This window comes from Sinocyclocheilus rhinocerous, unplaced genomic scaffold (assembly GCF_001515625.1).
Source record: "Sinocyclocheilus rhinocerous isolate Xijiao unplaced genomic scaffold, SAMN03320098_v1.1 scaffold2584, whole genome shotgun sequence".
Taxonomy (NCBI): domain Eukaryota; kingdom Metazoa; phylum Chordata; class Actinopteri; order Cypriniformes; family Cyprinidae; genus Sinocyclocheilus; species Sinocyclocheilus rhinocerous.
Genome location: NW_015652145.1, coordinates 619,824 through 644,666, shown reverse-complemented (window position 1 = coordinate 644,666; position 24,843 = coordinate 619,824). Strand labels below are relative to the sequence as shown.

Below are 24,843 nucleotides of genomic sequence, written 5' to 3'. Positions count from 1 at the left end.
CCCATCACTAATTCTCCCATCATTGTCTCTGCGCTCAACTTCTCCCAGCCGCCGCTCTGGGTTTGATTACTTTCGCCTGCTCGTCTTGTTTTCATGAAATGAACGGACGTCAGAGCAGCTAGCTTCCTTCTACACGGCTCTGTCGTTACAAGGTGAGACGCGCTTCATTTTCATTTGTCTGTCATTTTCCAGCATTCATCCCAAAGCGCAGAGTAGATACGAACCCCTCGAGCGGTGTCAGAGGTGCGGATCACGGCTGATGTTTTCACGGGCCTGATGCTAATGCTAGCCAGCTGTGTCTGTAATGACAGCATCAGGCTTTAGCATTAACCACACAAAAACATGTTACTGATAATGCGTTTACATGCACTGTTCCTGAGGAAAATCTGCGATAAGTCAGTCATAATGCCTGTCCTGTGGCGAAGCCTGAAAATGAAAACACATGAATCACCAAACCAAAAATATGAGAGACCGGCATCAGATATGACATCTACATGACTGCAGATCAAGTGACGCCGTGAGGAGCTTCGAAACGTGTGTTAAAAGAGGTTTGTCATGGACATCTGGAGCTGTCACGGGTGATGAATCGTGTTTTAAGCGTTATTGACAGTATCGCAAATATTACAATAAGGGTGTTATAGCCAGGAATCACAAATGAGGTTTTGCACACAGCCACTCCCCTTTATTAGCTTGGAACAGATCTCATAAACATCTGTTGATTTCAGGAAATCTTTTGACTGCTCATGCTCTCCGCACAGATCACATGCAGCAGCCAGTGCTATCACTTGCTCATGTTGATGTCCTCCTCTTTCTCATAAAGACGCCGCCGGGGTTCAGGCTTGGCGTAAATGTGCTTATTTTGTATGCTGAATTCTTAGAAGCAATGTTTACCTTTGCAGTCCCCACCCACACACAGTCATGCTGAAGTGCATCAAAGTCTGACCTATTTCAGCATTCAGGTGTGAACGCTTGTTTAGTCAGAAAGACGAGCTACACTGAGCAAGGTTCAGTACTGTGGAAATGCTCTGGGCCAGCAGAAATCAAGCTCTGCGCCATCAAGGGGACTGCAACCAGTTGCAACACACCTCTTCATAATTCAGTAAATGTGTAAGACTTTCTTTCCTCTGCAGAAGAATGTTGGTAACCAAGCCATTTTGGTGCCCATTTTATTTTATTGTATGGACAAAAAACACAGAGACATTTCTTAAAATGTTTTCTTGTGTGTTTGAAAAACCTGCTTAAAGGGATAGTTCACCCCAAAATTAAAATTCTGCCAGCATTTACTGACCCTCATTTTGTTCCAAACCTCTATGAGTTTCTTTCTTTCTTACAAAAAAGAAGATTATTTGAAGAATGCTGGGAACCAAAGAGTTGCTGGTAGCCATTGACTTCCATAGTATATATATATATATATATATACATGTGTATATATATATACAGTATATATATATATAATATACAATTCTTTCACATATTGTATATAGTGGTGAATTGAAAAGTGCTTATGTACAACCCTTCCGTTTTGAGAATGAAAGGAAAGCATTTGTTACAAATAATACACACTACAAAGTGTCTCTTTTGTTAATTTTTAATAACCGATTCTTGGGAACCATTACAGCAAGTGGTGAGTGAACTGTTTCCCAACGGATAAAAGGCATTTGTATCGAATCCAGCTGCAATCTAAAGAAATTTCAACTGCAAAACTTGGGGCCAGCCCTATCATTTTCCCTATTCTTTTTGAAAACAAATGCTTTCTTGGTTCTAATGGCAATCACATCAGTATAAAGTTGCTTAAAGAACAAACGTGACCTAATTGCACAGTATTTCATCCACATGGTTTTTCAAAGGAGAGAGTAAATTCCGGAATACCATTGAGCAGACACTGATTTATGGGATTGCAGTTATGTTTTGTACCGTTTCTGTTTTAACATCAGATTTGTTACTACAAAGATCTGGACAGACAGAGAAATCGGATCAGAGAGAAAATGCTAAACAGTCTTCTTTGATCTTTTAAGGGGAGGTACTACAGGTGATCCTTGCATATGACAAAAATTTTAAATATGCTATTTTTTTTACTGCATTAAATAAAATGATGTGTGCATGTTAATTAACATGCTTTTCACACTTTTCTAAAGATAAAATTAAATGCTAATGAAAATCCAGCAATATCATTTGAGCAAAACGGTAAAACATTTGCTATATGATCAAAATGTCATTTCAATGCAAAATAGTTCATAGAGTCTCAAAATTGTTCAATTCATGTCACTTGTGCATGTAATACCTCCTCTTAAGCCCATCAAGAAAATATTCTCCAATTCTCACCTCCAACTGATTTAAAAGAATGAAATGACTCAGAAAATGATTCAAAACAAGAAACAAAAGCTGTTGGTTCAATGTTCATTTGAATTGAACTACAGGTTGGGAGTTGCCATTGTATGCTAATATTTTATAATATTAAAAAGGTATGCGCTAATATTGACTGAAACTGCAATACTGGTTCTTGAAGCTTCACGGTGCATCTTAACTTGCTAATTCTGCTGAACATGGTTGCTGAATACTGTATAATTCATACTTTAAAATTCATGTCTCAAAAAAAAAAAAAAATCAACACAGAAATGAGCAGGTATGGAATAACGGAGCCTGTCTGTTTTATTTACTTGTTTGCTACAGTATCTAGTGACCAGTGATCAGCCCAAGACCTTCAAACCTTTTGCTGGGAGTTGGCCAGTTTATCTCTTTGAATATACCATTTATATATATATATATTAACCTGGATTTAATCACATTTCATGTAAATACTATAAGGCATCAGTTAAAAATCCTATTCACTTTATCCATAGGGGAACTGATTATTAACAATAACTCATAAACTGTTAATGAGTTTGTTAATCAATGGTATATGGTTTTCTTGAAACCGTCAGTACGCATTATTTTAACTTATTATCATGTTTAAATTTCTGGTGAAAAACTACGTTACCCATCATTCTGCAAAGTAATCTCCTCCAATCAAAAACCCTTCTATATTTGTGTATATGCACATTTTGGGATAGCCTAAATGTAGAATGTATCCATTGTTTCTATATTAATAATCGTCATCTTTAAGTCAAGTTTTATATTTCTCCATTGTTTTTTTTATCATTCACAATGCTTCATGGGATTGTAGTTCTTTCCCATCATTAAAGCTGTTAAATACACAGTCCAACATTTTTAATACTGTTTTGCTTAAAAAAAAAAAAAAAAGGTTGTAATGTAACTTGTGAATGCTTCTCCTCATAGCTCAAAAAAGACCTTTTAAAAATCCCTATGGGGAAAAATAGTTCAGAAACCAAGGCCGCTGAAACCATGGGTGTGTACTGTAGCACTCCATTAAAAATAAACAGGCCATCAGTTCATAGGCCTTGAACAAACATATTTGTCAGGCCGTAAACAAGAGGTGTATTATAATTAGTCTGAGCAAGCATTCGGGGAGAGCTTTAGTTCTGAGTCCTTATTAACCCACAACAGCAGATGGATACACTCACCTAAACTGCTGCTCAAGAGCTAGGGATGTTTATTTTGTCTCACATCAAGTTAATGTTGAGAAAAACAATAATATCCACATGCTCGGGTGAAAGTTGGCTCAATGCGTTCTTATTAATAAAAAGACATTCCAGAGACTCAAAGAGAACTGTGTGCTAAGCAGAGTTTCTTACAGCGCTTTGTGTTTTCTGTTCTTACAGCACTCTCTCCCTCCAGGAAACTTTCAAGATCATTGCGCTGTCAGATGAGCTCTCTTCTCGGCTCACATGCGCTTACCTGTCCTGCAGTCATGAATACAGTGATGGACAGCCGTCTTTACTCAGTCGGCGTTCATGTGATTTCTCATTGTGGTGGTGATGTTATGACAACTCCGTTTCACTGATTCATTTGATCAAAAGTAATTGCATTTTGTAAGATCATTTAGTAATATCATTTCGATCAAAGTAATTCCAAACTTCGCAGACCACGACATTTTGTGATCAAATAAATCAACTTAACACGCTGCACAGCGCCACCCAGTGCATTTAGTTATAACTGACTTTTAGTTTGCCTGCTTAGGATTTATCATGGATTCCCCGCATTTACTGCCAGCAAAGCAACACGCAGTAAATTTTGTATAGAGTTTTTATTTTTCGAATAATAATAATTACAGATCAAATATTTGAATATTCTACTTTAAATTGTACGTACTAGCTTTCAGCATGTGCCACTTGCTTCTTATTTATTTTTTCTCTACTTTATCAGATTCTGTTTGGAATCCCTCTTTGCTTCTTTCACACAAGCTTCTGCAGTGCACAGATAAGATCTCACTGCTATTGCACACTGTTTCGGTTCAGGCTATGTGAGAATGTGATAATAGCCTGACTTTGGGCTGTCATATAGCCTAGACCTACATCTTTCAATCATTTTGGTCTACCGCACACACACAGATGGCCCACGATAACTGGCCTGCTGTAGGCTGTATAACGCTAAAGTTAGGGACTGTTCAACTTTCACTGTTTAGGTATTTTTTCTCAGTTTTCTCATATTCACCCCTGTGTTTCTGTCTTACTGGAGCAGCTGGAACTCCCATAAATTACCCATAAGTCACGTGATCACCATAATCCAACTTAAAGGCATAGTTCACCCCAAAATGAAAATTCTGTCATCATTTACTGACCTTCATGTTGTTCCCAATGTTTGTTCTTCTGCAGAACACAACAAAAGAAATCTGTTTTTGTCCATACAATGGAAGTCAATGGGGTCCAAAATATTCATTACAATGTTTTGGATTTCATACTTTCTTTACACTTGGTCCGTTTACATGCACTAATTTTCTTTAATGCGAATAAATCCAATCCGATTGAAATTTGTGGTTTCCATTCATGCATTATATGTTTTACAAATAAAACGCCCAGTTGCCCCGTTCAGAACCAGAAAAGACATGTAGACATATATAAATGACATAAATGTTAGAGGGGCATTATTAGCAAATATTGAGTAAATATTCAGTTGCATCCACTTACCAGTTACCAGACGTGAGATGTAAATAAACGCACACGTTCGTAAGACATAAAACGTGTGTAGACGCATCATGGCACTGCGCATGTGCGGAAGGTGTTTTTAAGTCCGACTGAGAAAACAGTTGGATTCTAATGTTTATGTGCTTAATTTTTCCCTGTTAATTGGATTATTTCCGGTTACACCACCCTTTCCAATCCGATCAAAATTTCACTCTGATCCAGCTCAGTCGTATCAAAGGTGTTTATTGACTTTTCAGTCTGATTGAGCCAATCAATCTGGTTATAAACAGAAAATTGTGCGTGCATGATGAAAGCATAGCTACTGTAGATTATAAGATTGAATTTTTGGCAGCTAGAATGAAAGGTTTTACAAAAATGTGTATTTAATTCAGCCCACCCTTTTCACTTCAAGGAGAGGAGAACCTCCTGTCCAGCACTGCAACATCATGGACGCCTGTGCACGAATCAGAGGGGTCCCGTTAAAGAGCTGTGCCACCATGAAGAAAGAGGTATGATGTTGTCTACCACTGTTCACTTCGGTTTCATTCATTTAGAATTTATTTATAACAGTTTCCAATAAGCTTTATGCCTTTTTGAGCAGACCATCCGTGAGGGCTCACACCCGTGCCTGAAGAGCCTGTTGAAACACAAGAAGGAGCTGTGCAGTGTGGTAGTGGAGCTGCATAATAAAGAACCACAGTCTCTATCAGAAGTAAGGATCGCACTTTATTTATATGCATGCTTGCAATTGCAAAGGGGGTGTTTTTGCAGCGGTTAAAGGAATATTCTGGGTTCAATACTAGTTAAGCTCAGTCTTGTCCCTCTTTTCAATTGTTGCTCAGTTTCTTTAAAAAAGCAAAAATCTGGGCTACATTGAGGCACAGTGAAAGTGAATGGAGCTGATCCATAAACATTTCAATAGTGTAGCCACAAGACATAAGCAATATGTGTGTTAGTGTCAAAGATGAGCCAATTAAAATAAATTTACAAAAGTATTAAATGCAAGTGTACTTATATAACACAAAATAACTTTTGTGGGGAAAAAGGTCAAAATATGTGTGAAATAATGTTCTATTATCATTCAACTTATCATATATGTGACCCGTGCTGGCAAAGTGCGCAAAAAAAGTGAAAAATGTCCATTTTGAGGTTTTCACAAAAATGAGTTCATTAAGCCCTCGTCTAGCGATCCCAATGCTCCAAATAATAATTTTAGCTTTTACCTTTATTTGTACGTTTTCTGAGAGGAGTACCTTTTCTCCGCTCGCTTCTCGTGCTGACTGTCATCCGAAGTGCGCACATAAAGACGCTTCCGACTGCGCACGGTCCCGATAAATATACACAGAGTTACAGTATTTAAGTATTCACGCAAACATAATCTGTTATGTCTTAAGTGAACGTTCGGGGAACTGTTGGGGAAAAACATCTGATGTGTAACATTATATTAGATCCGTGCATTACAGTAGTTAATCTGCCGCCTCAATAATGATAATCTAACAATAAAAGAATCACTCGCTGCTCTTGATTGAACTGCTTTGTAGTTTTACTAATAATTTTATTTGTAATGAACAGACTAAAGAGATTTTTACATTTGATTATTTGTTTTTCTTGAATGCTTTTGTTTAGATATAAAATTAAAAAGGTAGGCCTAATGCATTATTTGCTTTTTTTCTTATATTTGTTCTAGTTTTTTTTTTTTGTGCATCTGTTCTTATTTATAGTAACAAAGATAAAATAATAAAATGGCTATATTGTGATTATTAATATAGTAATTATTATTAAGAAAAGAAGTGGAGGAAAAGATGCAACGTTGCTCTGTGATTTTGCTTTGGAACCTTCAGAAAACTTTAACTCGGTTTTTCTCAAAATTGACTTAGCTGACTATCGACTTCAAACAGGTGTAGCTCAGTCATTTTTCGTCCGATTCCAACAAATCATACATCATTCTGAAGGACTTTTAATGGAGAATGTGACAATAAAAATAACTCATTTTTGAAAATGTGCTCATTTTGACTCATTTTGCCAGCACAGGTCGTATATATATTTATGTAAAAATGAAACATACTTATTCTGACCTGTACTTATTAAAATATATAAAAGAAAAAGTGATCATACTAAATTTTATTATATTTAACATTTTTAAATATAATATTTTATATTATTAAAAAAAACATCTTGCTGAAAATTGGGTAAAATCTAGTAGTTTGAAGGATAGTGGCAAAGATTGATAAAGATTTTAAATTACAGTTAATTCATTTCTGGGTGCTGCACTGTGATCCTTAAATGACTTCTTATGATTCTTGTTCTTATGCCTGGCAAGATTTTTTGATCTGTGAAATACTATTACAGTGAATGACATTTTAGTGGGTGTCTTCTGTAAATCATCGTAAAAATGTGTGATAGTCCTTATTTTTTGCTCAGAAAAATCTAATTAAGCAGGACACATTCTAATGTTCAGGCAAAAAACAAAACAAAAACAAATTTAAAGCTGGACATTCCTTTTTTTTAAATTCTCCAAAAATGGCCACATTTATTTCCATTATTAGTGCCTCACCGTTTTGTTTGTTTGTTTGTTTGTTTTTGTGAAAACAAGAGACTAGTGTAATTTTTTTTATGTGCTAATCGAGATTAATATGCAACAAATGCTGTTGATTGGGCTGAGCTGGAATAATACATACACAGATGTTTCAGTTTAAATGTTTCGTGACCTCTTTTTGAGTTGAGTAATTCTGAAAGCCTCCGTGACAACAGATATTGGTGATAAGAGAGTGGTTAGAGTCAACTGGGACAGTTCAGCAGTGTGACTGTTGCATCTCACATCATTATATACATGACAGCATCTCATGAGGCTTGGGTGAATTGTTAAATTCTAAAAAAGAAATTGCAGTTGCAGTGTGGCTTGTTTTCTTTTTTGTTAGGGTGGCATTTTTCCATGTGGCTTTGTAATTCTCATGAAGGGGGGTGAATTGTTCCTGCTGATATTGTAGTTTATTTGCACACACTGTGTCTGCGTGGTTAACTAAAGGAAATCAGATAATAAGATAGCAAATACGACTTAAAGGTACTGTACTGTATTTCCTGGGACTGCACAACATCGCTCCATCACTGCAATCTAGACACCTGAGCAGTGAAAGTGCAATCGACTGATATATATATAAAACCAGACTATATCTATGCACACCTACACCTATCTATATATATATATATGCTACATCACTTGGTTGTCAGTTATTTTTAATTTGATCAACATACAGTTACTGCAGCCATGATCAATAGAAAATGTAAACAAGCATTAATTACACTAGGATAGCCTAATTTGCATTAAGAAGGAAACATGTTTGAACTGAAAGGAATGACATTTAATTTAAATACGCACAAAACCAGTATGTTTAAGTTAAGTTGGACTGATGTGTAAAGTTGGGTAATCAGTAAATAAGAAGCAGGTTTGTCATGCAGATCTGTTGTGTGCTGAAGTGACAGCTGTTTAGTGCCCAAAAAGATATTTCATTTAACTGTTGCATCAAAGAACAGTTTTTATAAAATCTACATTGTAACTTTAATATAAATGGTGTCATTCTTCTCTTTCATAGGTACATTACGTATGCTTACCTAGTCACGTTGTGGGGGAAGATTTTACTCTACAGGTACGTCATAGTTATGCCACTTCTGTTTAAACCCCTTAACTGTCGGCTAAGTTTACTTCACTATAGTACAATGAAATCCTAATATAATCATGACAAACTATATATTATTGGAAAGGTCTAAGCCACCTAAATAGATATTTACAACAGTAATAGATTAATTTATGACACAAGTGCACCAAGACTCTGACAAATCTACATCATAACAGGAGTTCTGACCTTTGTCACAAAAAGTCTGTATTTCGTTGCCTTTTTCCCTATCTCATGTTTTAGTAATCATCATAAGTTATATACCATATGAAAGCTTAAAATCTCAAAATTAATCTTGTGAAAACCATTTTGAAATCGGACATTGCGTTACCATAGAAATGGTATTTCAAAATATTTTAGCGGTCTCCTCCCCCTTAGCGTGGGTGTCATTACAAAATGTATTACGGTCTTTTAGAATCAAAATGTTTTATAATCTTGACAAAATACATATCGTTGGAAAGGTCTGAGTCTCAAGATTCCATATTTTGTGATAGACGTAATATTGAGAGAGAAATTGATAGATTTGTGACAGAAATGCATCCCAAAAAAATTCAATGGAGTTTGTGTGGCACCTGGTGGCTGTTTTTGGTATAACGCCTAAACAAAATTGCATATGAACCTCAATTTTTTTTATATCAACTTCAAATTTGGAACACAACTTATGTAGACATATGGCTTTAATTTTATAGCAATTTTGTATTTTTAACTATTTTTTAAAAATATTTATTTTATATAAAATAAAAGAAAAATAGTGCAATACATTTCCTTTAAAGTAAATTTAAACTTCTATAACTTTTTAATACTTTCATTTTATTAAATGATTTCACTTCTGTAATAATCTGCTAATTGTCTTCTTTAAAAAGAGACCAACCTTAGGTCTGTATCCAAGAGCGTTCATGAATTATAATTTAAGTTCGGATAGTGCACGTTCTCGTGAATTTTCAAAAATGGGGATGACAGTTAAGGGGTTAAACATTGTATGAAAGTGTGTGTGTCCATGTCAACCTTTATTTATATAAATATGTGTGTGTGTGTGTGTATATATATATATATATGTATATGTGTGTATGTATATATAAAGATAGATACATATTATTCAATTTCTTTATAATTTGTTTGCACAAATTGGGGGCAGCATCCTTTGTTGGATCCTACAGTTGTGTATTCTTTGATGCCCACAGGCACTGACGTCCCTCTCCACTGAGATGATGGAGTTGCTTAGATCACTACATGTACATACCCTTAATGATGAAGGGATTCTGCTCCTCAAAGACCCCAAAAGGCCCTTTGAGAGAAAAGATAGTGTTTCTCAGGTATGTATATTATGTTTGAAAATTTAGAGTATGTTTATGTTTTGTGTGAGACGTGTTTGCTGTTGTCATTATTTTGATATCAGGCGTCCTTCATTGTTTTGTCTGGGTTTCTAAATTTGTGGTATTGTTTTGTGTGAAATTGGATCTAAACAGAACTAACCTTGTGGTAGGCAGCCATGGTATTAAGTTTTGTACTTTGAACATTACATAAAACCACAAGTGTTTTTCAGACATAAGAGATTGCATGATTTCTTTCACGCATGTCAGGGAAAATAAGAGTGCCGTGAGAATTCTCAAGAAATTATGTCAGTTCAGGGTTTGACAGTTTGCAGGCTTTATGTTTGTAATTATGCAGAATTATGTTTATCTTCCAGATTAACATTAAGTTTATCATAACAATTTATATGGAGAATGCATCATGACGTAAAGGCTTTCATCGTGTCTTCCTAGCATTTGATTGATTCTTTTTTTTTTCTTCATTTATTCATTGTTTTTTAAAAATGCAGGCGTTATTTTCTTTCTCTCACAGGCATGTTCAAGAGTCTTGTGCATATTGAGACATAGCCCCACTCCTCAGATTAGTGTTTGCAGCATGCTGGGGTTGTTGGCTCGATACACAGCTGGGATAAGGTATGCACTGGAGTTACAGGTTCTGCAGAGGGGCATCTCAGAAGCATGCCAAGCTGAGGATGATGACACCAATCAATCTGTCTCTTCTATCGAAGAGGACTTTGTTACTGCTTTTGAGCTTCTTGAAGAGGAAGATACAGGTTATTACTCATGATGTTTTCATGATAATATTAGGATAACTTCCTGTTTCAATGTGGGTTCGAATAAAACCGTTTTATTTTATTAATTTACACTGCCATTCAAAATTTTTAGGTCGATTAGATGTGTTTGAAAGAAGTCTTTCAAATGCCCACCAAGGCTGCATTTATTTAATTTGAAATAAATGTTCTCTATTTTAATATTCTTTAAAATGTAATTTATTCCTGTGATGCAAAGCTACATTTTCTGCATCATTATTCCAGTCTTCAGTGTCACATAATCCTTAATTTGTGACACTGACATAATTTGCTGCTCAAGAAACATTTCTTATTTTTGTTATCAATGTTGAAAACAGTTGTGTTGCTTAATATTTTTGTGGAAACCGTGATGCATTTCTTTTTATTGTTTCTTTGGTGAATAGAAATATATATATATATATATATATATATATATATGTATATGTGTGTATGTATATATAAAGATAGATACATATTATTCAATTTCTTTATAATTTGTTTGCACAAATTGGGGGCAGCATCCTTTGTTGGATCCTACAGTTGTGTATTCTTTGATGCCCACAGGCACTGACGTCCCTCTCCACTGAGATGATGGAGTTGCTTAGATCACTACATGTACATACCCTTAATGATGAAGGGATTCTGCTCCTCAAAGACCCCAAAAGGCCCTTTGAGAGAAAAGACAGTGTTTCTCAGGTATGATTTGCTTATATTATGCTTGAAAATTTAGAGTATGTTTATGTTTTGTGTGAGACGTGTTTGCTGTTGTCATTATTTTGATATCAGGCGTCCTTCATTGTTTTGTCTTGGTTTCTAAATTTGTGGTATCGTTTTGTGTGAAATTGGATCTAAACAGAACTAACCTTGTGGTAGGCAGCCATGGTATTAAGTTTTGTACTTTGAACATTACATAAAACCACAAGTGTTTTTCAGACATAAGAGATTGCATGATTTCTTTCACGCATGTCAGGGAAAATAAGAGTGCCGTGAGAATTCTCAAGAAATTATGTCAGTTCAGGGTTTGACAGTTTGCAGGCTTTATGTTTGTAATTATGCAGAATTATGTTTATCTTCCAGATTAACATTAAGTTTATCATAACAATTTATATGGAGAATGCATCATGACGTAAAGGCTTTCATCGTGTCTTCCTAGCATTTGATTGATTCTTTTTTTTTTCTTCATTTATTCATTGTTTTTTAAAAATGCAGGCGTTATTTTCTTTCTCTCACAGGCATGTTCAAGAGTCTTGTGCATATTGAGACATAGCCCCACTCCTCAGATTAGTGTTTGCAGCATGCTGGGGTTGTTGGCTCGATACACAGCTGGGATAAGGTATGCACTGGAGTTACAGGTTCTGCAGAGGGGCATCTCAGAAGCATGCCAAGCTGAGGATGATGACACCAATCAATCTGTCTCTTCTATCGAAGAGGACTTTGTTACTGCTTTTGAGCTTCTTGAAGAGGAAGATACAGGTTATTACTCATGATGTTTTCATGATAATATTAGGATAACTTCCTGTTTCAATGTGGGTTCGAATAAAACCGTTTTATTTTATTAATTTACACTGCCATTCAAAATTTTTAGGTCGATTAGATGTGTTTGAAAGAAGTCTTTCAAATGCCCACCAAGGCTGCATTTATTTAATTTGAAATAAATGTTCTCTATTTTAATATTCTTTAAAATGTAATTTATTCCTGTGATGCAAAGCTACATTTTCTGCATCATTATTCCAGTCTTCAGTGTCACATAATCCTTAATTTGTGACACTGACATAATTTGCTGCTCAAGAAACATTTCTTATTTTTGTTATCAATGTTGAAAACAGTTGTGTTGCTTAATATTTTTGTGGAAACCGTGATGCATTTCTTTTTATTGTTTCTTTGGTGAATAGAAAGTTGAAAGGAAGTGCATTTATTTGAAATAGAAATCTGCTGCAACATATTATAAATGTTTTTACTGTTTTGATCAATTTAATGCATCCTTGCTGAATGAAAGTATTAATATCTTTCAAAAATATCTTACTGACCCTAAACTTCTGAACTGTTGTGTGTAAATATTCATTTTAGCTCTCCTGAATGAGAAGCATAGATAGCAAGTGACCAGCAACCATAAAAGCTTTGAAAGTAAATGCTTGTGATCAGCTGCTAGTTCTGCATTTAATTAACTGTTAATAAGAATTGTTCTTATGGACTGTTCTCTGATCTTGCAGGTGCCCATAGTCAGAGGAATCAAAGGGATGTGGCATCCCAGACTGTTCCCTCGCATTTAAGAGACTTACCTGGATCTCGGATTATTATAAGTTCCATACCGAGGAAGTCATTGCGCAAGGAAAAGGCTGCTTCAAAAGTGTCAGAAAAAGTCCTGAAGTCAACACCGTGGCCCACAAGTTCTGAGAGCTCATATGCACTTAGCAGTCTTCCAAAGGGACGCACTACTTCCACATCCCTCACAGAGTCAGATGAGTCAGACTGCTCAAGTCCCAGCCCTATTATATTCCTGGATGAAGTTGGATATCAGAAGAGTCTTAAAGCAAAACTTGACATGCCCAAGATCCCCGTTTTAAAGGATGGAGTAGAAGACTCTGACTCAGAAGTCAGTGAATTTTTCGACAGCTTTGATCAGTTTGATGAACTAGACCAATCTTTTGATTCCAACATCAAGGTCCTTAAAGAACAGCCCCTCCCTGGTCAAACACAGAAGCATGTTGACAACTCTGGTTGTAAATTTGTATCAAGGGGGTGCTCGACCACAGCAATGAACCCTCAAAAGTTTGATCATAGGACTCTTCCAGCCAATGTCAAGAAACCAACTCCACTTAAACCAGGATCACCGTACAGTATTCACTCTGATTCACCAGATTCCCCACGGCCTGCGAGGACTCCCTGCGAGGAAAGCGGGCCGCTCTTCAGTCCAGTTCGTTCATCTGCATTTAGCCCACTGGGAGAAGGAGGGTCCTTAGAGTATTTTTGGAAGGCAGATGGAGATGGCTCAGAATTACGTAAACCACAGGACCTTTGCTCGCTGTACAAAACGTACTCTGATTTTGCCAACAACCTGTCAAAAGAAATCCTTGGATCGGTCTGTGGGTACTCCTCCCCTGTTGATTTTAACATTAATAAGAACTTGAGCTGTGTGTGTCATAAGGAGTTCAAAAGCACTAATGGGCATCTAATGAAGCTTTCAGACATCCAAGAGACAGTCACCATCACCAAATCCCAATCACAGTCTCTTAAGGATGGGATTCAGAAGTTTGCTACAGACTTGGTTGAAATGAGCCTTGGAAGTGCCTTAAAGGACTTGCAGAAAGGTGTGTCCTCCTGTACCACTACACTTTGCCATTTGGCTGCAAGGCTGACTTCTTCAGTATTTCAAATGGCCTTTCATGAGATAGGTATGCGCCATGCATATGTGTTAAAAGAGCATGCTGTAAACGGTCTAGCCAGTTTCCTAGTAGGAGAAGCCATTTCTGGAGCCCTCAAAGAGTTTCTCTTTGTGAAAAAGCAGATTTTCAACAATACTGTCACACGATTTTCTGCAGATCTTGCTGAGGAATTAGTGTTTGAAGGAATTATGGAGGTTTGCCAGTTTTCACATCCCTCAACGCCACTCACGCCAAGTGACTGGTCGTTTGAGCAAGAGGAGGAAGTGGTTTCGTCCTACGCCTCTGACCTGTCAGAGTCTGTTCTCCAAGAGGCTTTTATAGAGCTCTCACAAACTGATGTGACTTTCACTACACAGGCAGCTATCAGTGTGTCAGTAGACAACATTTGCTATGCGAGTGCTGAAGATAGTTCTCTCATCACAAAAACCTGCAGTGCCCAAACTAGCTATCTTGGATCTCAGGCCGCCATTGAGGCTGCAAATCAAGAGCAGGATGGTTGCACAGTAAAGAAAGCCTTGTATTGTGTGTCAGGTATGGCCAGTTGTGTTCCAGTTCCTGTGGCTGGCAAGGTCATAGCCCATGTGCACAACTCAAATGAACCTTCTCCGTATAAATCCAGTATTGGTCACGTATGTCAGACCATTCCTAAAAGAACCATTTGTTGCCAAGGGAAAGTGGCATCCTCAACCTCAGATACCTCTGAAGCAACTCAGACTGAATCATCACCAGGTCCAGCAAGAATCCAGAATGCCAGTGGTGAGGAAGTTGTTGGCAATCCATCCGTTGAAAATGATTCCGGCAAACCCTCGATTGGAAAGACTTTTCAGAACTTTTCTGGGAATATGGTGGACACTATAGTAGGTGAGGCATTCGATCTTATGCATTCTTCAACAAAAGTGAAGAAGAAAGTAGAGGATTGTGCAGACTCTTTGAGCAAAACAATAGCAGCTCGCATATCCACTCCAAGCCATGGAAGTGGTAATTCACACGATGTATCGACTGAGAGAGGTCCCTCTCAGATTCCCTTTCACTTGATGTCAAAGGGCTCTTGTGACCCATCCTCCAGAAGTGTACGTCCAGTCTCCAGGCTCACCCAAGAGGTCCGTTCTGTCGTGAGAATGGACACATTGGAAGTGCCCACTTTTGAAGTTGCCTCATGTGGTGGTAGAAAAGTCGGTGCAGATGATTTTTCAAGCAGCAACTCTGGAACAAAATCGTCTGAAATCCCTAGCACTCCACCCTCAAGTCCTCAGCAGCCATCAGACGAGTACAGTGAGAAACAGATCAGACAGTTCTCGAAGAAGCTCAAAGGTACGCTTGCAAAAGAATTTTCCCCTGCGACTCCTCCACCCACCCCTTATTACCTGCCTGCCGCCGACACCAAAGAAGAAGGTTCTGTTTCAGACAAGGCCGATTTCATGCTGAAACTCATTAGGTCTCTCTCTGAAGAAGCTGGCAGCAATGAAGATGAGGAGGAGGACCAGGAAGATAACCCTCACTCTAGAAACTGCCAGGCAGAGTTGAGTCCCAACGTCAGGAGCCGAATGATCGAGAGGAGTGCGCTCCATTATGCAGAGCGTTTAGCGTGCCACATTGTTTCCATGGCCACTGAGATGGACACACTAAGCCGCGGAGATGTGAAGAAGCCAGTGGGTGACGAAAGCAAAGGCAGTGTTGCCTTGCATAGTGCACAGTTCTCAGAGCAGACTTTAAATTCTTTGTGGACATACGCTGGAGAAGTGGCTGGAGAAGTCATCAATGATGTCAAGAAGATGATGAGTTCAAGCCACTGTCGTCACAAAATGATAAAAAGAGGATCTGTGAACTCTGCAGACAAACGTCAGGGCGGAGATGGGCTTTTGGGAAATTTGACTTGTCAGTGGCCTGGTGACGTCCAAGTGAGTGGCAGTTCAAGTGGGATGTCATCAGAGTATCCAAGTTGCGAGAGTGTCACTGACGAATATGCAGGATACCTCATTAAGGTGCTCAAGAAAGAGGGAGGCAACCGAGAGCTTATATTGGATCAGTACGCCACTCGCTTGGCGTATCGATCTATTAAATCTGGCCTGGCTCATGCGGCTCGAAAAATAAAGCAGAGATGTCCTTTGAGGCTTCACTCATCTAGGCGTTCACACAATGATCGTAGTCCTGATGTTTCCCAAATTCCCATATCCAAGTCATCCCACGCTGCACTTACTGATGGAAAAGATGGATTCTCTTGTGAATCTCTGCCATGTGCATGTCAAGACGTTCAAGACCTGAGCAGTAATGAATATGTAGAACTTGTGAACTTTGCAGAGTCGCTGGCCTACAACATCACATGTGACGTTACGAGAAAGCTGAGAATGAGCTCAGTTAGACTGCCAAAATCGCTCACTGATTCTTGCCTCTACAGGAAATCCACTATTGAGGACATGCCGGAAAATCTCATCAAAAATACTTTTTCATGCTCTCTTTTACCTTGCACAGAAACTAACAGGCTCTACCATAGTACAAGCAGCTTAAATGATGGCAAAAGCAACAATGGTGTAATGCAAGTGATTGAACATTATGCCAGGAAAATTGTTGATGACACTTTGGAAATAACGCTGGGTCCAGCATGTGTTCAGGCAGCGGGGGACAGGGGGGCACTTGAAAGCAATTCCTTCACAGAAAAACTGGCTGATGCATATGAAGCCTGTCGATACTGCCAAGGTCGAGATTGCCTGTTTTGCAGTAGAGACGGTCGTCGTGGTTTCCAGGGACTGAAAATAAGAAGGCAACAAGAATCAGATGCAGTGACTGGACTGGAAATCCCTAGAATACACATTGATTTGGAAAAAAGAGCAGCTTTTGCTGAAGAAATAGTGTCCAGTGCCATTGAGAAAGCCAAAAAGGAACTGAGCTGCACCAGTCTGAATGCAGACAGTGGGATCGGTCATGATGGCGCAAGCTTTGCAGAAAGTCTCACCACAGAGATTATGACATCCGCATTGTCCAACGTCTGCCAAACCGTCAATCTTGGGTAAAGTGACACAGCTTTCACAGAGTCATACATACAGCCTAACACTTAAAATTGCTCATCAGTTACTCAAGACAAGTGGATTTCCTAGATTTTGAAACTTTTTTTTTTTTATATTGGCTTATCGTAATTGATGACATTTTTCCTGTTTCAGTACCTCCAGAAGAGAAGGCGTCAATGTGACGGAGTCAACAGTGAGTCAGCAGCTCAGTTTGAGTGTTGGTGATGACAGTCTCGGTAGTTGGTCCAATCTGAGTTTTGAAGAAGACCACCCAGATGAGAGCAGCAGCTTTCACCATCTAAGTGACAGGTGAACAAGTCCCACCACACTTACAAGCATTACACAGTTCATTTAAACTTTAAATGAAGCATTGCTGGTCGACTACCACACTCAAGTTCACTCTGCTTTCTTTTCTTGTGCACCTTTCACAAGCATGTGGCTCTAATCATTGTGAAAAGTACAATTTGGTGAATTAACAGAGGAATGAATGGATTTACAATGACCTTACCATTGCAAACGCTCAGTGCAATATGGTAGAGGACAGATTTGAATCTGTCTGAATCTGAGACTGAAAGTGTGAAGTATATTGTCTGTGTCAGATCTGTAAGTTGTATAGTAGTCTTTTAGTGCATTTTTCATACCATTTGCAGGCGTGTTTGGTTTTTAGCGGTGGTATTTTGACTGTTTTCACATGTTTAGTCTGAGTTTTATCAGTTTAGGTTTTGGAGTAGGAGAGCCTACTGTATGACTCATTTTTGCTGAAGAACTATTATTGTTCTTTTTCTTCTTTTATACACAAACCATTTTGCAATTTTTGAAGCCAGGGATGCTGATTTTTCTAACCATTCTCCAAAATTTCTGAGGAACACCTAGGGCCTTGTCCTGCCTTGTTTTCATTCTCAGAATAATGTAACTGTCTTTGGCTTCAAAACATGACGGCTGAGTCACACGGTCTTGTCTTTCAAAGGCAGGCATTGTTTTGTAGTGTTTTTGCTGCAGTGTCTCAATGGAAGCATTTTCTATCAACAATTTAATATCTCCCAAGACACTAAAAGTCAGAATGTATGAGCAGTTTTTGTTTTGAACAACCCAAGATACCATGAATATGTATCAAAATATTTATGAAAGGTGTGGTTGTCAGCTTGAGGCAGTGTTTCTAGAGTAACCAATCATTAATGTATCACTGTGTACTCCGTAATCATCAGTGTGTCCAAATATAGATGATAGTTAACTTTTTTTTTTTTTTTGATGTCCTCAACTGTTGATAAACAACATTGTAAACTTTTTTTCAGTATATTTTCAATATATTTGTATGATGTTGCCAGCAATACTAACATTAATCAGTGTTAGAAATATGTGTGATTAGACCATTATTTCTATCCTTTCTTGTCTCACAAATATAAATGGGAATGAGAGTGTTACTACAGCTGTTTTCATTGCATTTATGATTTATAGTTGACAACTGTGAATCAATTTCAGTGAATTGTCTCTGGTCAAGCTATTTGTTTGCATAAGCTTTCAAGCATTAAAATGTTTTTGTAAAAAAATATACAAGTTATTTTAGTGAATAACACAGTGGAAAACATGCCTTGCTTATATTTAACTACATTTTTACATCTTGCATGAAATATTTTAAAACTATAATAGCTACAGCTGGTGTTTGGTTGAAATTATGATTCTTCTGAATTAAAAAAAAAAATATCCCTTTAAAACGTTCCATAACAAATATATTATTCATCTCAAGATAAATATCAAATATTGTGTAAAAAAAAAAAAAAAAACTTCTCTCAGGTTTTCTAGTTTTGCTTTTGAGGTGTTTCATCTTTTTCTCTCCTCCAGCAGTAATGGAAACAGCAGTAGCTGGAGCAGTCTGGGTTTAGAAGGCGAGGTTTATGAAGAGCATTTGTCCTTCTCTCCATCAGACAGGTTGGTCTATGGAAAGAGGCACAGCATAGCCAGCGTGGGCTGCTCTAATTACTGCATGATGTCATGCAACTTTTTATCAGCAAGTGCTGAAAACATATTTGATATCACCTATTAGAAACAAAACTTCCCCTTGTTTCCCCATTCTAGGGATGGACTTAGTCAATTGGATCTTTGTGTATGTTTTGGTAGAATTGTGGGTGTTGGAAGCGTTGGGGGATTGGGTCATTGACTTGAATTGTGTTTTGTGATGTATTTACTAAAGAATGAACAATCTGTTCTTATTGCATGCTTCCTGTTTGAGTGCAAAAGGATGTCCCAGCCTCTAAATCCCATACAAGTTCAGGTCAACAACATGAATCATGTGCATTAGAGTTCATCGTGACTCACTCCATACAAAGTTAATGTTTCCTTTTTTTTAAAAAACAAACAAATATAGAATCATGATTGTTTACTTCTTAACAATTTAATTTAAACCTGTGCTAGTAGTGGTCACATAAAATCAGAGCTGGGCAACAAATATTAATTATATACTGCTGATTTATCTAACAATATTGCAAGTTATCAGTTGTAAATAGTTGACCGTTTAGGCCAATTCAGTATGGTGTCCTATGGTGTCTTTTTTTTTTTTTCAATTGAGGCTTGGGCGATAAATTTAATATTCATGATATTTATATTTGCAGTGATTTTGCTGGTGATATAAAATTAAGCAACACTGTGAATATGTGCTTTTTGTGCTTTTTTGGCTGTTAAATTTTCAAAAGACTTTGTCGTTATGTTCTGCGAGTACAAGTAAAATAAAATAGATTTAAGGGTTGGTAAGATTTCAAAAATATTTTTGAAAGAAGTCTCCTTGATTTGATTAAAACTGCAATAAAAAAACCTAATATTGTGAAATATTATTACAATTTAAAAGGGATGATCTCTGTTTTAATATATTTTAAAATGTAATTTATTCTTGTGATGCAAAGCTGAACTTTCAGCAACAATTACTCCATTTTTCACTGTCACATGATCCTTCAGAATTCATTCTTATATGCTGATTTAATTTTACTACTATTACTACTAAATGCCCATCCAAATCAGAGCTGGACAACAAATATTTATGATATACTGCTGATTCATCTGCCAATATTAAATGAAGCAATATTTTGATTGGTAGAAAACGTTGTTCCTCTGATTGCATGAATGTTAAGAGGATTTTTTTACCCATAATGCCACACCCCAAATCAGTCGTTCAGTTAAAGGCATCAAGAAAAATCTATTTTAAAAAAGTATGGCATCAATATCTCTTAGTATGGGTAAGTCATAAATATGATTTCATGATTTCTAGCTGAAACAGTATTGGAGCTGGTTTATATGAGAACTGGGAAGCTGGGAACTCCTGTCACTCTCTTCTGCATGTGGTTTGTGGTATCTTTCCCTTCAGTCTGTCAGTGAGACTGTCTTACACCTGCGATATTTTTCACCTTACAGCGACGGCACTGAAGAGAAGGAAGCTGAGGCCAAAGAGGATTCAGGCGGTAAATAAGAACTATATCTGTTCTTTGTATTTTTCTCCAGTGCTGGTGTTTATTCTGTGGTCTGTTGTTAGACCTCAACTGTTAGACTAATTTCAGCCCTTATTTTTGTGCTGCCACTCATTTAAAGTGGTCTTACTTGGCCAAGAACCTTCAGCGCGCCCCTGTCAAAGCCACAAGACTATTTATCCACGTTCCTAGTTGTCTAACTGTCAGACCGGCTCCATGTGGGTCAACAGATGAGCTCAAGCAGAGTTCTGTGTCTGGCCTAGTTAACAGAGAGAGCGTGGGAACTGGTTTGCTGAAGGTGATGGTTTTTGTGTGTATGTATGGGCTGAACGTGTGTGTGTTTTGTCCGTGCAGGAGCGGTGCGAGTGGAGAGGGAACATGGGCCGGCAGAAAGAGCTCTGCTAGTGGTCAGTACAGATGTCCAGGGTCGAGCTGTGGACCCCCAGTTGACGGCTGTGCTCCAGTGGATCGCCGCTTCTATCGCTGATCTGTCTTTAATGCAGCTGAGCCAGTTCTCAGCCCAGGAGCTGCAGCAGGTGAGAACACTTAGTATCAGTGTTGGGGAAAGTTACTTTTAAAAGTAATGCATTACAATATTGCATTACTCCCTAAAAAAGTAATGAATAGTGTTAGTTACTTTTTAAGAAAAGTAATGCGTTACATTCCCTTTGCGTTACTTTTTCTCATCTGGCCTGGCCTGTAGTCTAGAACTACAGTAAGCATCATGCTTACACAACACACACAGCGCCTCTGCCCTCACTCCCAATTTCTCTCAACACGGGGACAAGAGTGCTGTCATTCAATAAATGGGAAAACAGTAACTGGCGTTACTTGCTTGAAAAAGTCGCTCAGATATTTTCTTGTAAATGAAGTAATGCATTACTAGTTAATTGAAAAAAGTAATCTGATTATGTAACTCGCGTTACTTTTTCATTATATGTTAGCCCCAGCACTTCTTAGTATTATCATAGATATTAACTTATATGAATTATCAAGTACAGTATATTGCAACCCCAAAAGTTAAACCAATTAAATAAGGTTTTATTTCATTTATTTTTTTTATTTATCAAGGCCTATTAAATATATTTATTAATATTTACTACGTTTACAATAATAATAAAAAAATAATACTGTGAATGTCAATTTTATGAACAAAAAATAAAATAATAACAATATAACAATTAATATATATACACTACCATTTAAACGTTTGTGGTCAGTAAGAGTTTTTTTTTTTAATGCAAGGATGCATTAAATTGATCAAAAGTGACAGTAAATAAATTTACAATGCTACAAAAAAAATCTATTACAAATAAATTCTATTCTTTTGAACTTTCTGTGCATCAAAGAATCCTGAAAAAAATCTTACCACAATTTCCACAAAAAGTTTTGATAATTGATGATAATAAGAAATGTTTAAACATCAAATCAGCATATTAGGATGATTTCTGAAGGATCATGTGACACTGAAGACTGGAGTAATGATGCTGAAAATTCAGGTTTACAATCACAGGAATAAATTACATTTTAAAATATATTCAAATACAAAACAGTTATTTTAAATTCTAGTAATATTTCACAATATTACTGTTTTACTGTATTTTTTGTATGATTTTTTTTTAAATAAATGCAGACTCAGTGAGCATAAGAGAACAATCTAACTTTTGAAAGTGTGTGTGTGTTTTAAATGTATGGAAATATTTTGTAAACATGTTTACAAAAAATATATATATATATATTTTAATATATGTAAAATGCCACATGGGAACTTAGGTGAGCATTTTTGAGTGCTGATGCAAATTTTAGAATTCAGTTTAAAATTTGACTATTTGAACTTTTCAACTTAAATTTTTGCTATATGTTTAGTAATACATAACAAAATACCTTAAAATACCCTGCCATTTCAGAGCAAATACATAGGTAAAAATTAAGTATCTTTAAAAAGCATTACTTTAATTACATTTTGGATCATGTTTCAGCTCTATCACCCAACACTTATCTATCAGGATGTTTGAGATCCAAAACTGTAGCTTAATTTTGTGTGTTTTTCTCTGGCTCCAGCTGCCGGCCGTAGCACAGAGGCTGAGGGAGAGAGAGTTCAGGGTCGGCGACCTCCTCCAGGCTCTTCTGAGATATTTTGAAGAACGTCGCTCTGAGGAAGAGGTCGGGGACACAAGGAACGGCCACAAGAGCCTCTTCCAGTGGCTTCTGGAGCAAGCGTAAATCACATCACACTGACACCCGTCAGCCATTAAACCATGAAGTTTCCTGTCACTTTACAGTGATCTGCAATGTATCTGCCAAACCTAGAGGCATAGCCAGTGGAATGTGTTTGTGTTGTGTATTGCTTGTGCACCCAGGGGGCGCCATAGAAACAACTGAAGTAATCTAAGAGCTGTTCGTTCAAGTGTGTGTATTGCATGCCGTGACCGAGAGTACTGTTTGCTTGCTTTCACCTCTCTTTTTATTGTCACTTTGTTTTCTTTAAGATTAGACTGCATATCACACTTTTGGCACGCCTTCACTGAAGCCTACCCGTGTTTTACATTCACACCCTGCCACAACACAAAAACTGATGGGTTTTATGAGTTGGTGTCTTGTTAGGGAATCCCCATGGCTGCAGGAAAGCTTATGTCATTTCCATACCTCTCCTTTGCGGTGATGTTTGCACTTGTCGTAGGCACCAGCCATGCGGTCCAGCAGCGCTCCAGGTCAACATAAGGTATTCCATGACTCAGAACACATAAGAGAATCACAGGGTAATTATAACAAACAACCCTGTTTCAGCACATTTTTGGCAACAACACTTGGATACCAGTTGTGACGGTTTAAAAATATCATTTCACTGGTAATTAGTTACTGTTGAAAGAATCCATCAACAAATAGTCAGGAGTTTTGCATTCCCGTCATATGACTCATACATTTTTCCAGTTATTTCAGTGTGATCAGCTATTCATAATGGTTTCAAATGAATTGGTATACCTGTAACTATGCTTTTATAGAGTTTAAAATGGAATTGAATTGTTTACAACCCTAGCTGCAATCAGGCTCCACATGATCCAACGCCCATAAAGAATCAAACATGTTTTAGTTCACTACAAAGTGAAGAGATTTTGGTTGCCAACTTACGGGAAAAACACAGCATACTATTAAACTTAGCTTAAAGGGTTAGTTCACCCAAAAATGAAAATTCTGTCATTAATTACTCACCCTTGTGTTGTTCGAAACCCGTAAGACCTTCGTTCATCTTCAGAACACAATTTAAGATATTTTTGATGAAATATGAGGACTCTCTGACCCTCCCATAGACAGCAAGGTAAGTACCACGTTCAAAGTCCAGAAAAGTATCAGGATGATCGACAAAGTAGTCCGTGTGACATCAGTGGTTCAACTGTAAAGTTACAAAGCTACGAGAATACTTTTTTGCGAAAATGTGGAATAAAGTCGTTATTTTTGTTTTCTTTGTGCAAAAACGTATTCTCGTAGTTTCGTAACTTTACAGTTGAACCACTGATGTCACACGGACTACTTTGTCGATCATCTTGGTACTTTTCTGGACCTTGAACGTGGTAGTTACCTTGCTGTCTATGGGAGGGTCAGAGAGCCCTCATATTTCATCAAAAATATCTTAAATTGTGTTCCGAAGATGAACGAAGGTCTTACGGGTTTCGAACAACACGAGGGTGAGTAATTAATGACAGAATTTTCATTTTTGGGTGAAATATCTCTTTAAAAAGCTGCTAAACATTTGCCAAATGAGGAAACCCGCAGTAAGCTTTACTATTGAAAGTTACCTACGGGGGACTTTTCTCTGTATTTTCGAATTTCCTCCTGGCGTTGTCCACTCATTGGAGGTTACTGTGACGCACCGGTAGTGCATCCCTAAATGAGGACACATCTGCAGTGAGTATATCTCAGCTATTCACCCATCTCTACAATCTGTTCCATGTGGACCTCTTACTCACTGCCTGCCCTTTAGTGTGCACTACGCTGAATATTGCACTTTACTGAGGAATGTTCAGACAGGCCTATCTTTGTTTAGACCTCAAAAAACACTCTTATTATAGCAAAGCATAAACAATAGATTGCCGACAGCTAGTAGGTGTTTGGTACGTCTAACTTATCAAGCCCTAAGGGACAAGTGTCCTGTATCAGAAGTATTTTCTCTCTGCAGAAAGTCATTTTTTACTCGCTCTCATGGCAGTCTAAATCTGTA

General features: G+C 37.4%; 1 protein-coding gene across 4 annotated transcripts; it reads left to right on the top strand.

The window, feature by feature from the left end:
* Positions 1 to 23,832, top strand: akap11 (A kinase (PRKA) anchor protein 11). 4 transcript variants are annotated; one of them, XM_016519335.1, is made up of 12 exons: positions 1 to 152; positions 5,434 to 5,530; positions 5,623 to 5,733; positions 8,612 to 8,665; positions 9,874 to 10,005; positions 10,535 to 10,775; positions 13,001 to 17,177; positions 17,329 to 17,484; positions 19,018 to 19,101; positions 20,575 to 20,621; positions 20,982 to 21,163; positions 22,689 to 23,832. In XM_016519335.1, exons 2-12 carry the CDS (start codon positions 5,468 to 5,470, stop codon positions 22,848 to 22,850), a joined length of 5,409 nt encoding a protein of 1,802 aa, XP_016374821.1. In that variant the 5' UTR covers positions 1 to 152; positions 5,434 to 5,467; the 3' UTR covers positions 22,851 to 23,832. The 4 variants fall into 4 exon arrangements, with proteins under 4 accessions (XP_016374821.1, XP_016374820.1, XP_016374822.1 ...); XM_016519334.1 differs by having other exon boundaries at positions 19,015 to 19,101; XM_016519336.1 differs by lacking the exon at positions 19,018 to 19,101.
* Positions 23,833 to 24,843: the final 1,011 nt, after the last annotated feature.

Excerpts from the sequence above, each read along its gene's own strand:
- akap11 (XM_016519334.1), top strand. The coding sequence starts at position 5,468 with ATGGACGCCTGTGCACGAATCAGAGGGGTCCCGTTAAAGAGCTGTGCC. Across the intron at positions 5,734-8,611 it reads AACCACAGTCTCTATCAGAA|GTACATTACGTATGCTTACC; the intron begins GTAAGGATCGCA and ends TCTCTTTCATAG. Across the intron at positions 10,006-10,534 it reads GAAAAGATAGTGTTTCTCAG|GCATGTTCAAGAGTCTTGTG; the intron begins GTATGTATATTA and ends TTTCTCTCACAG.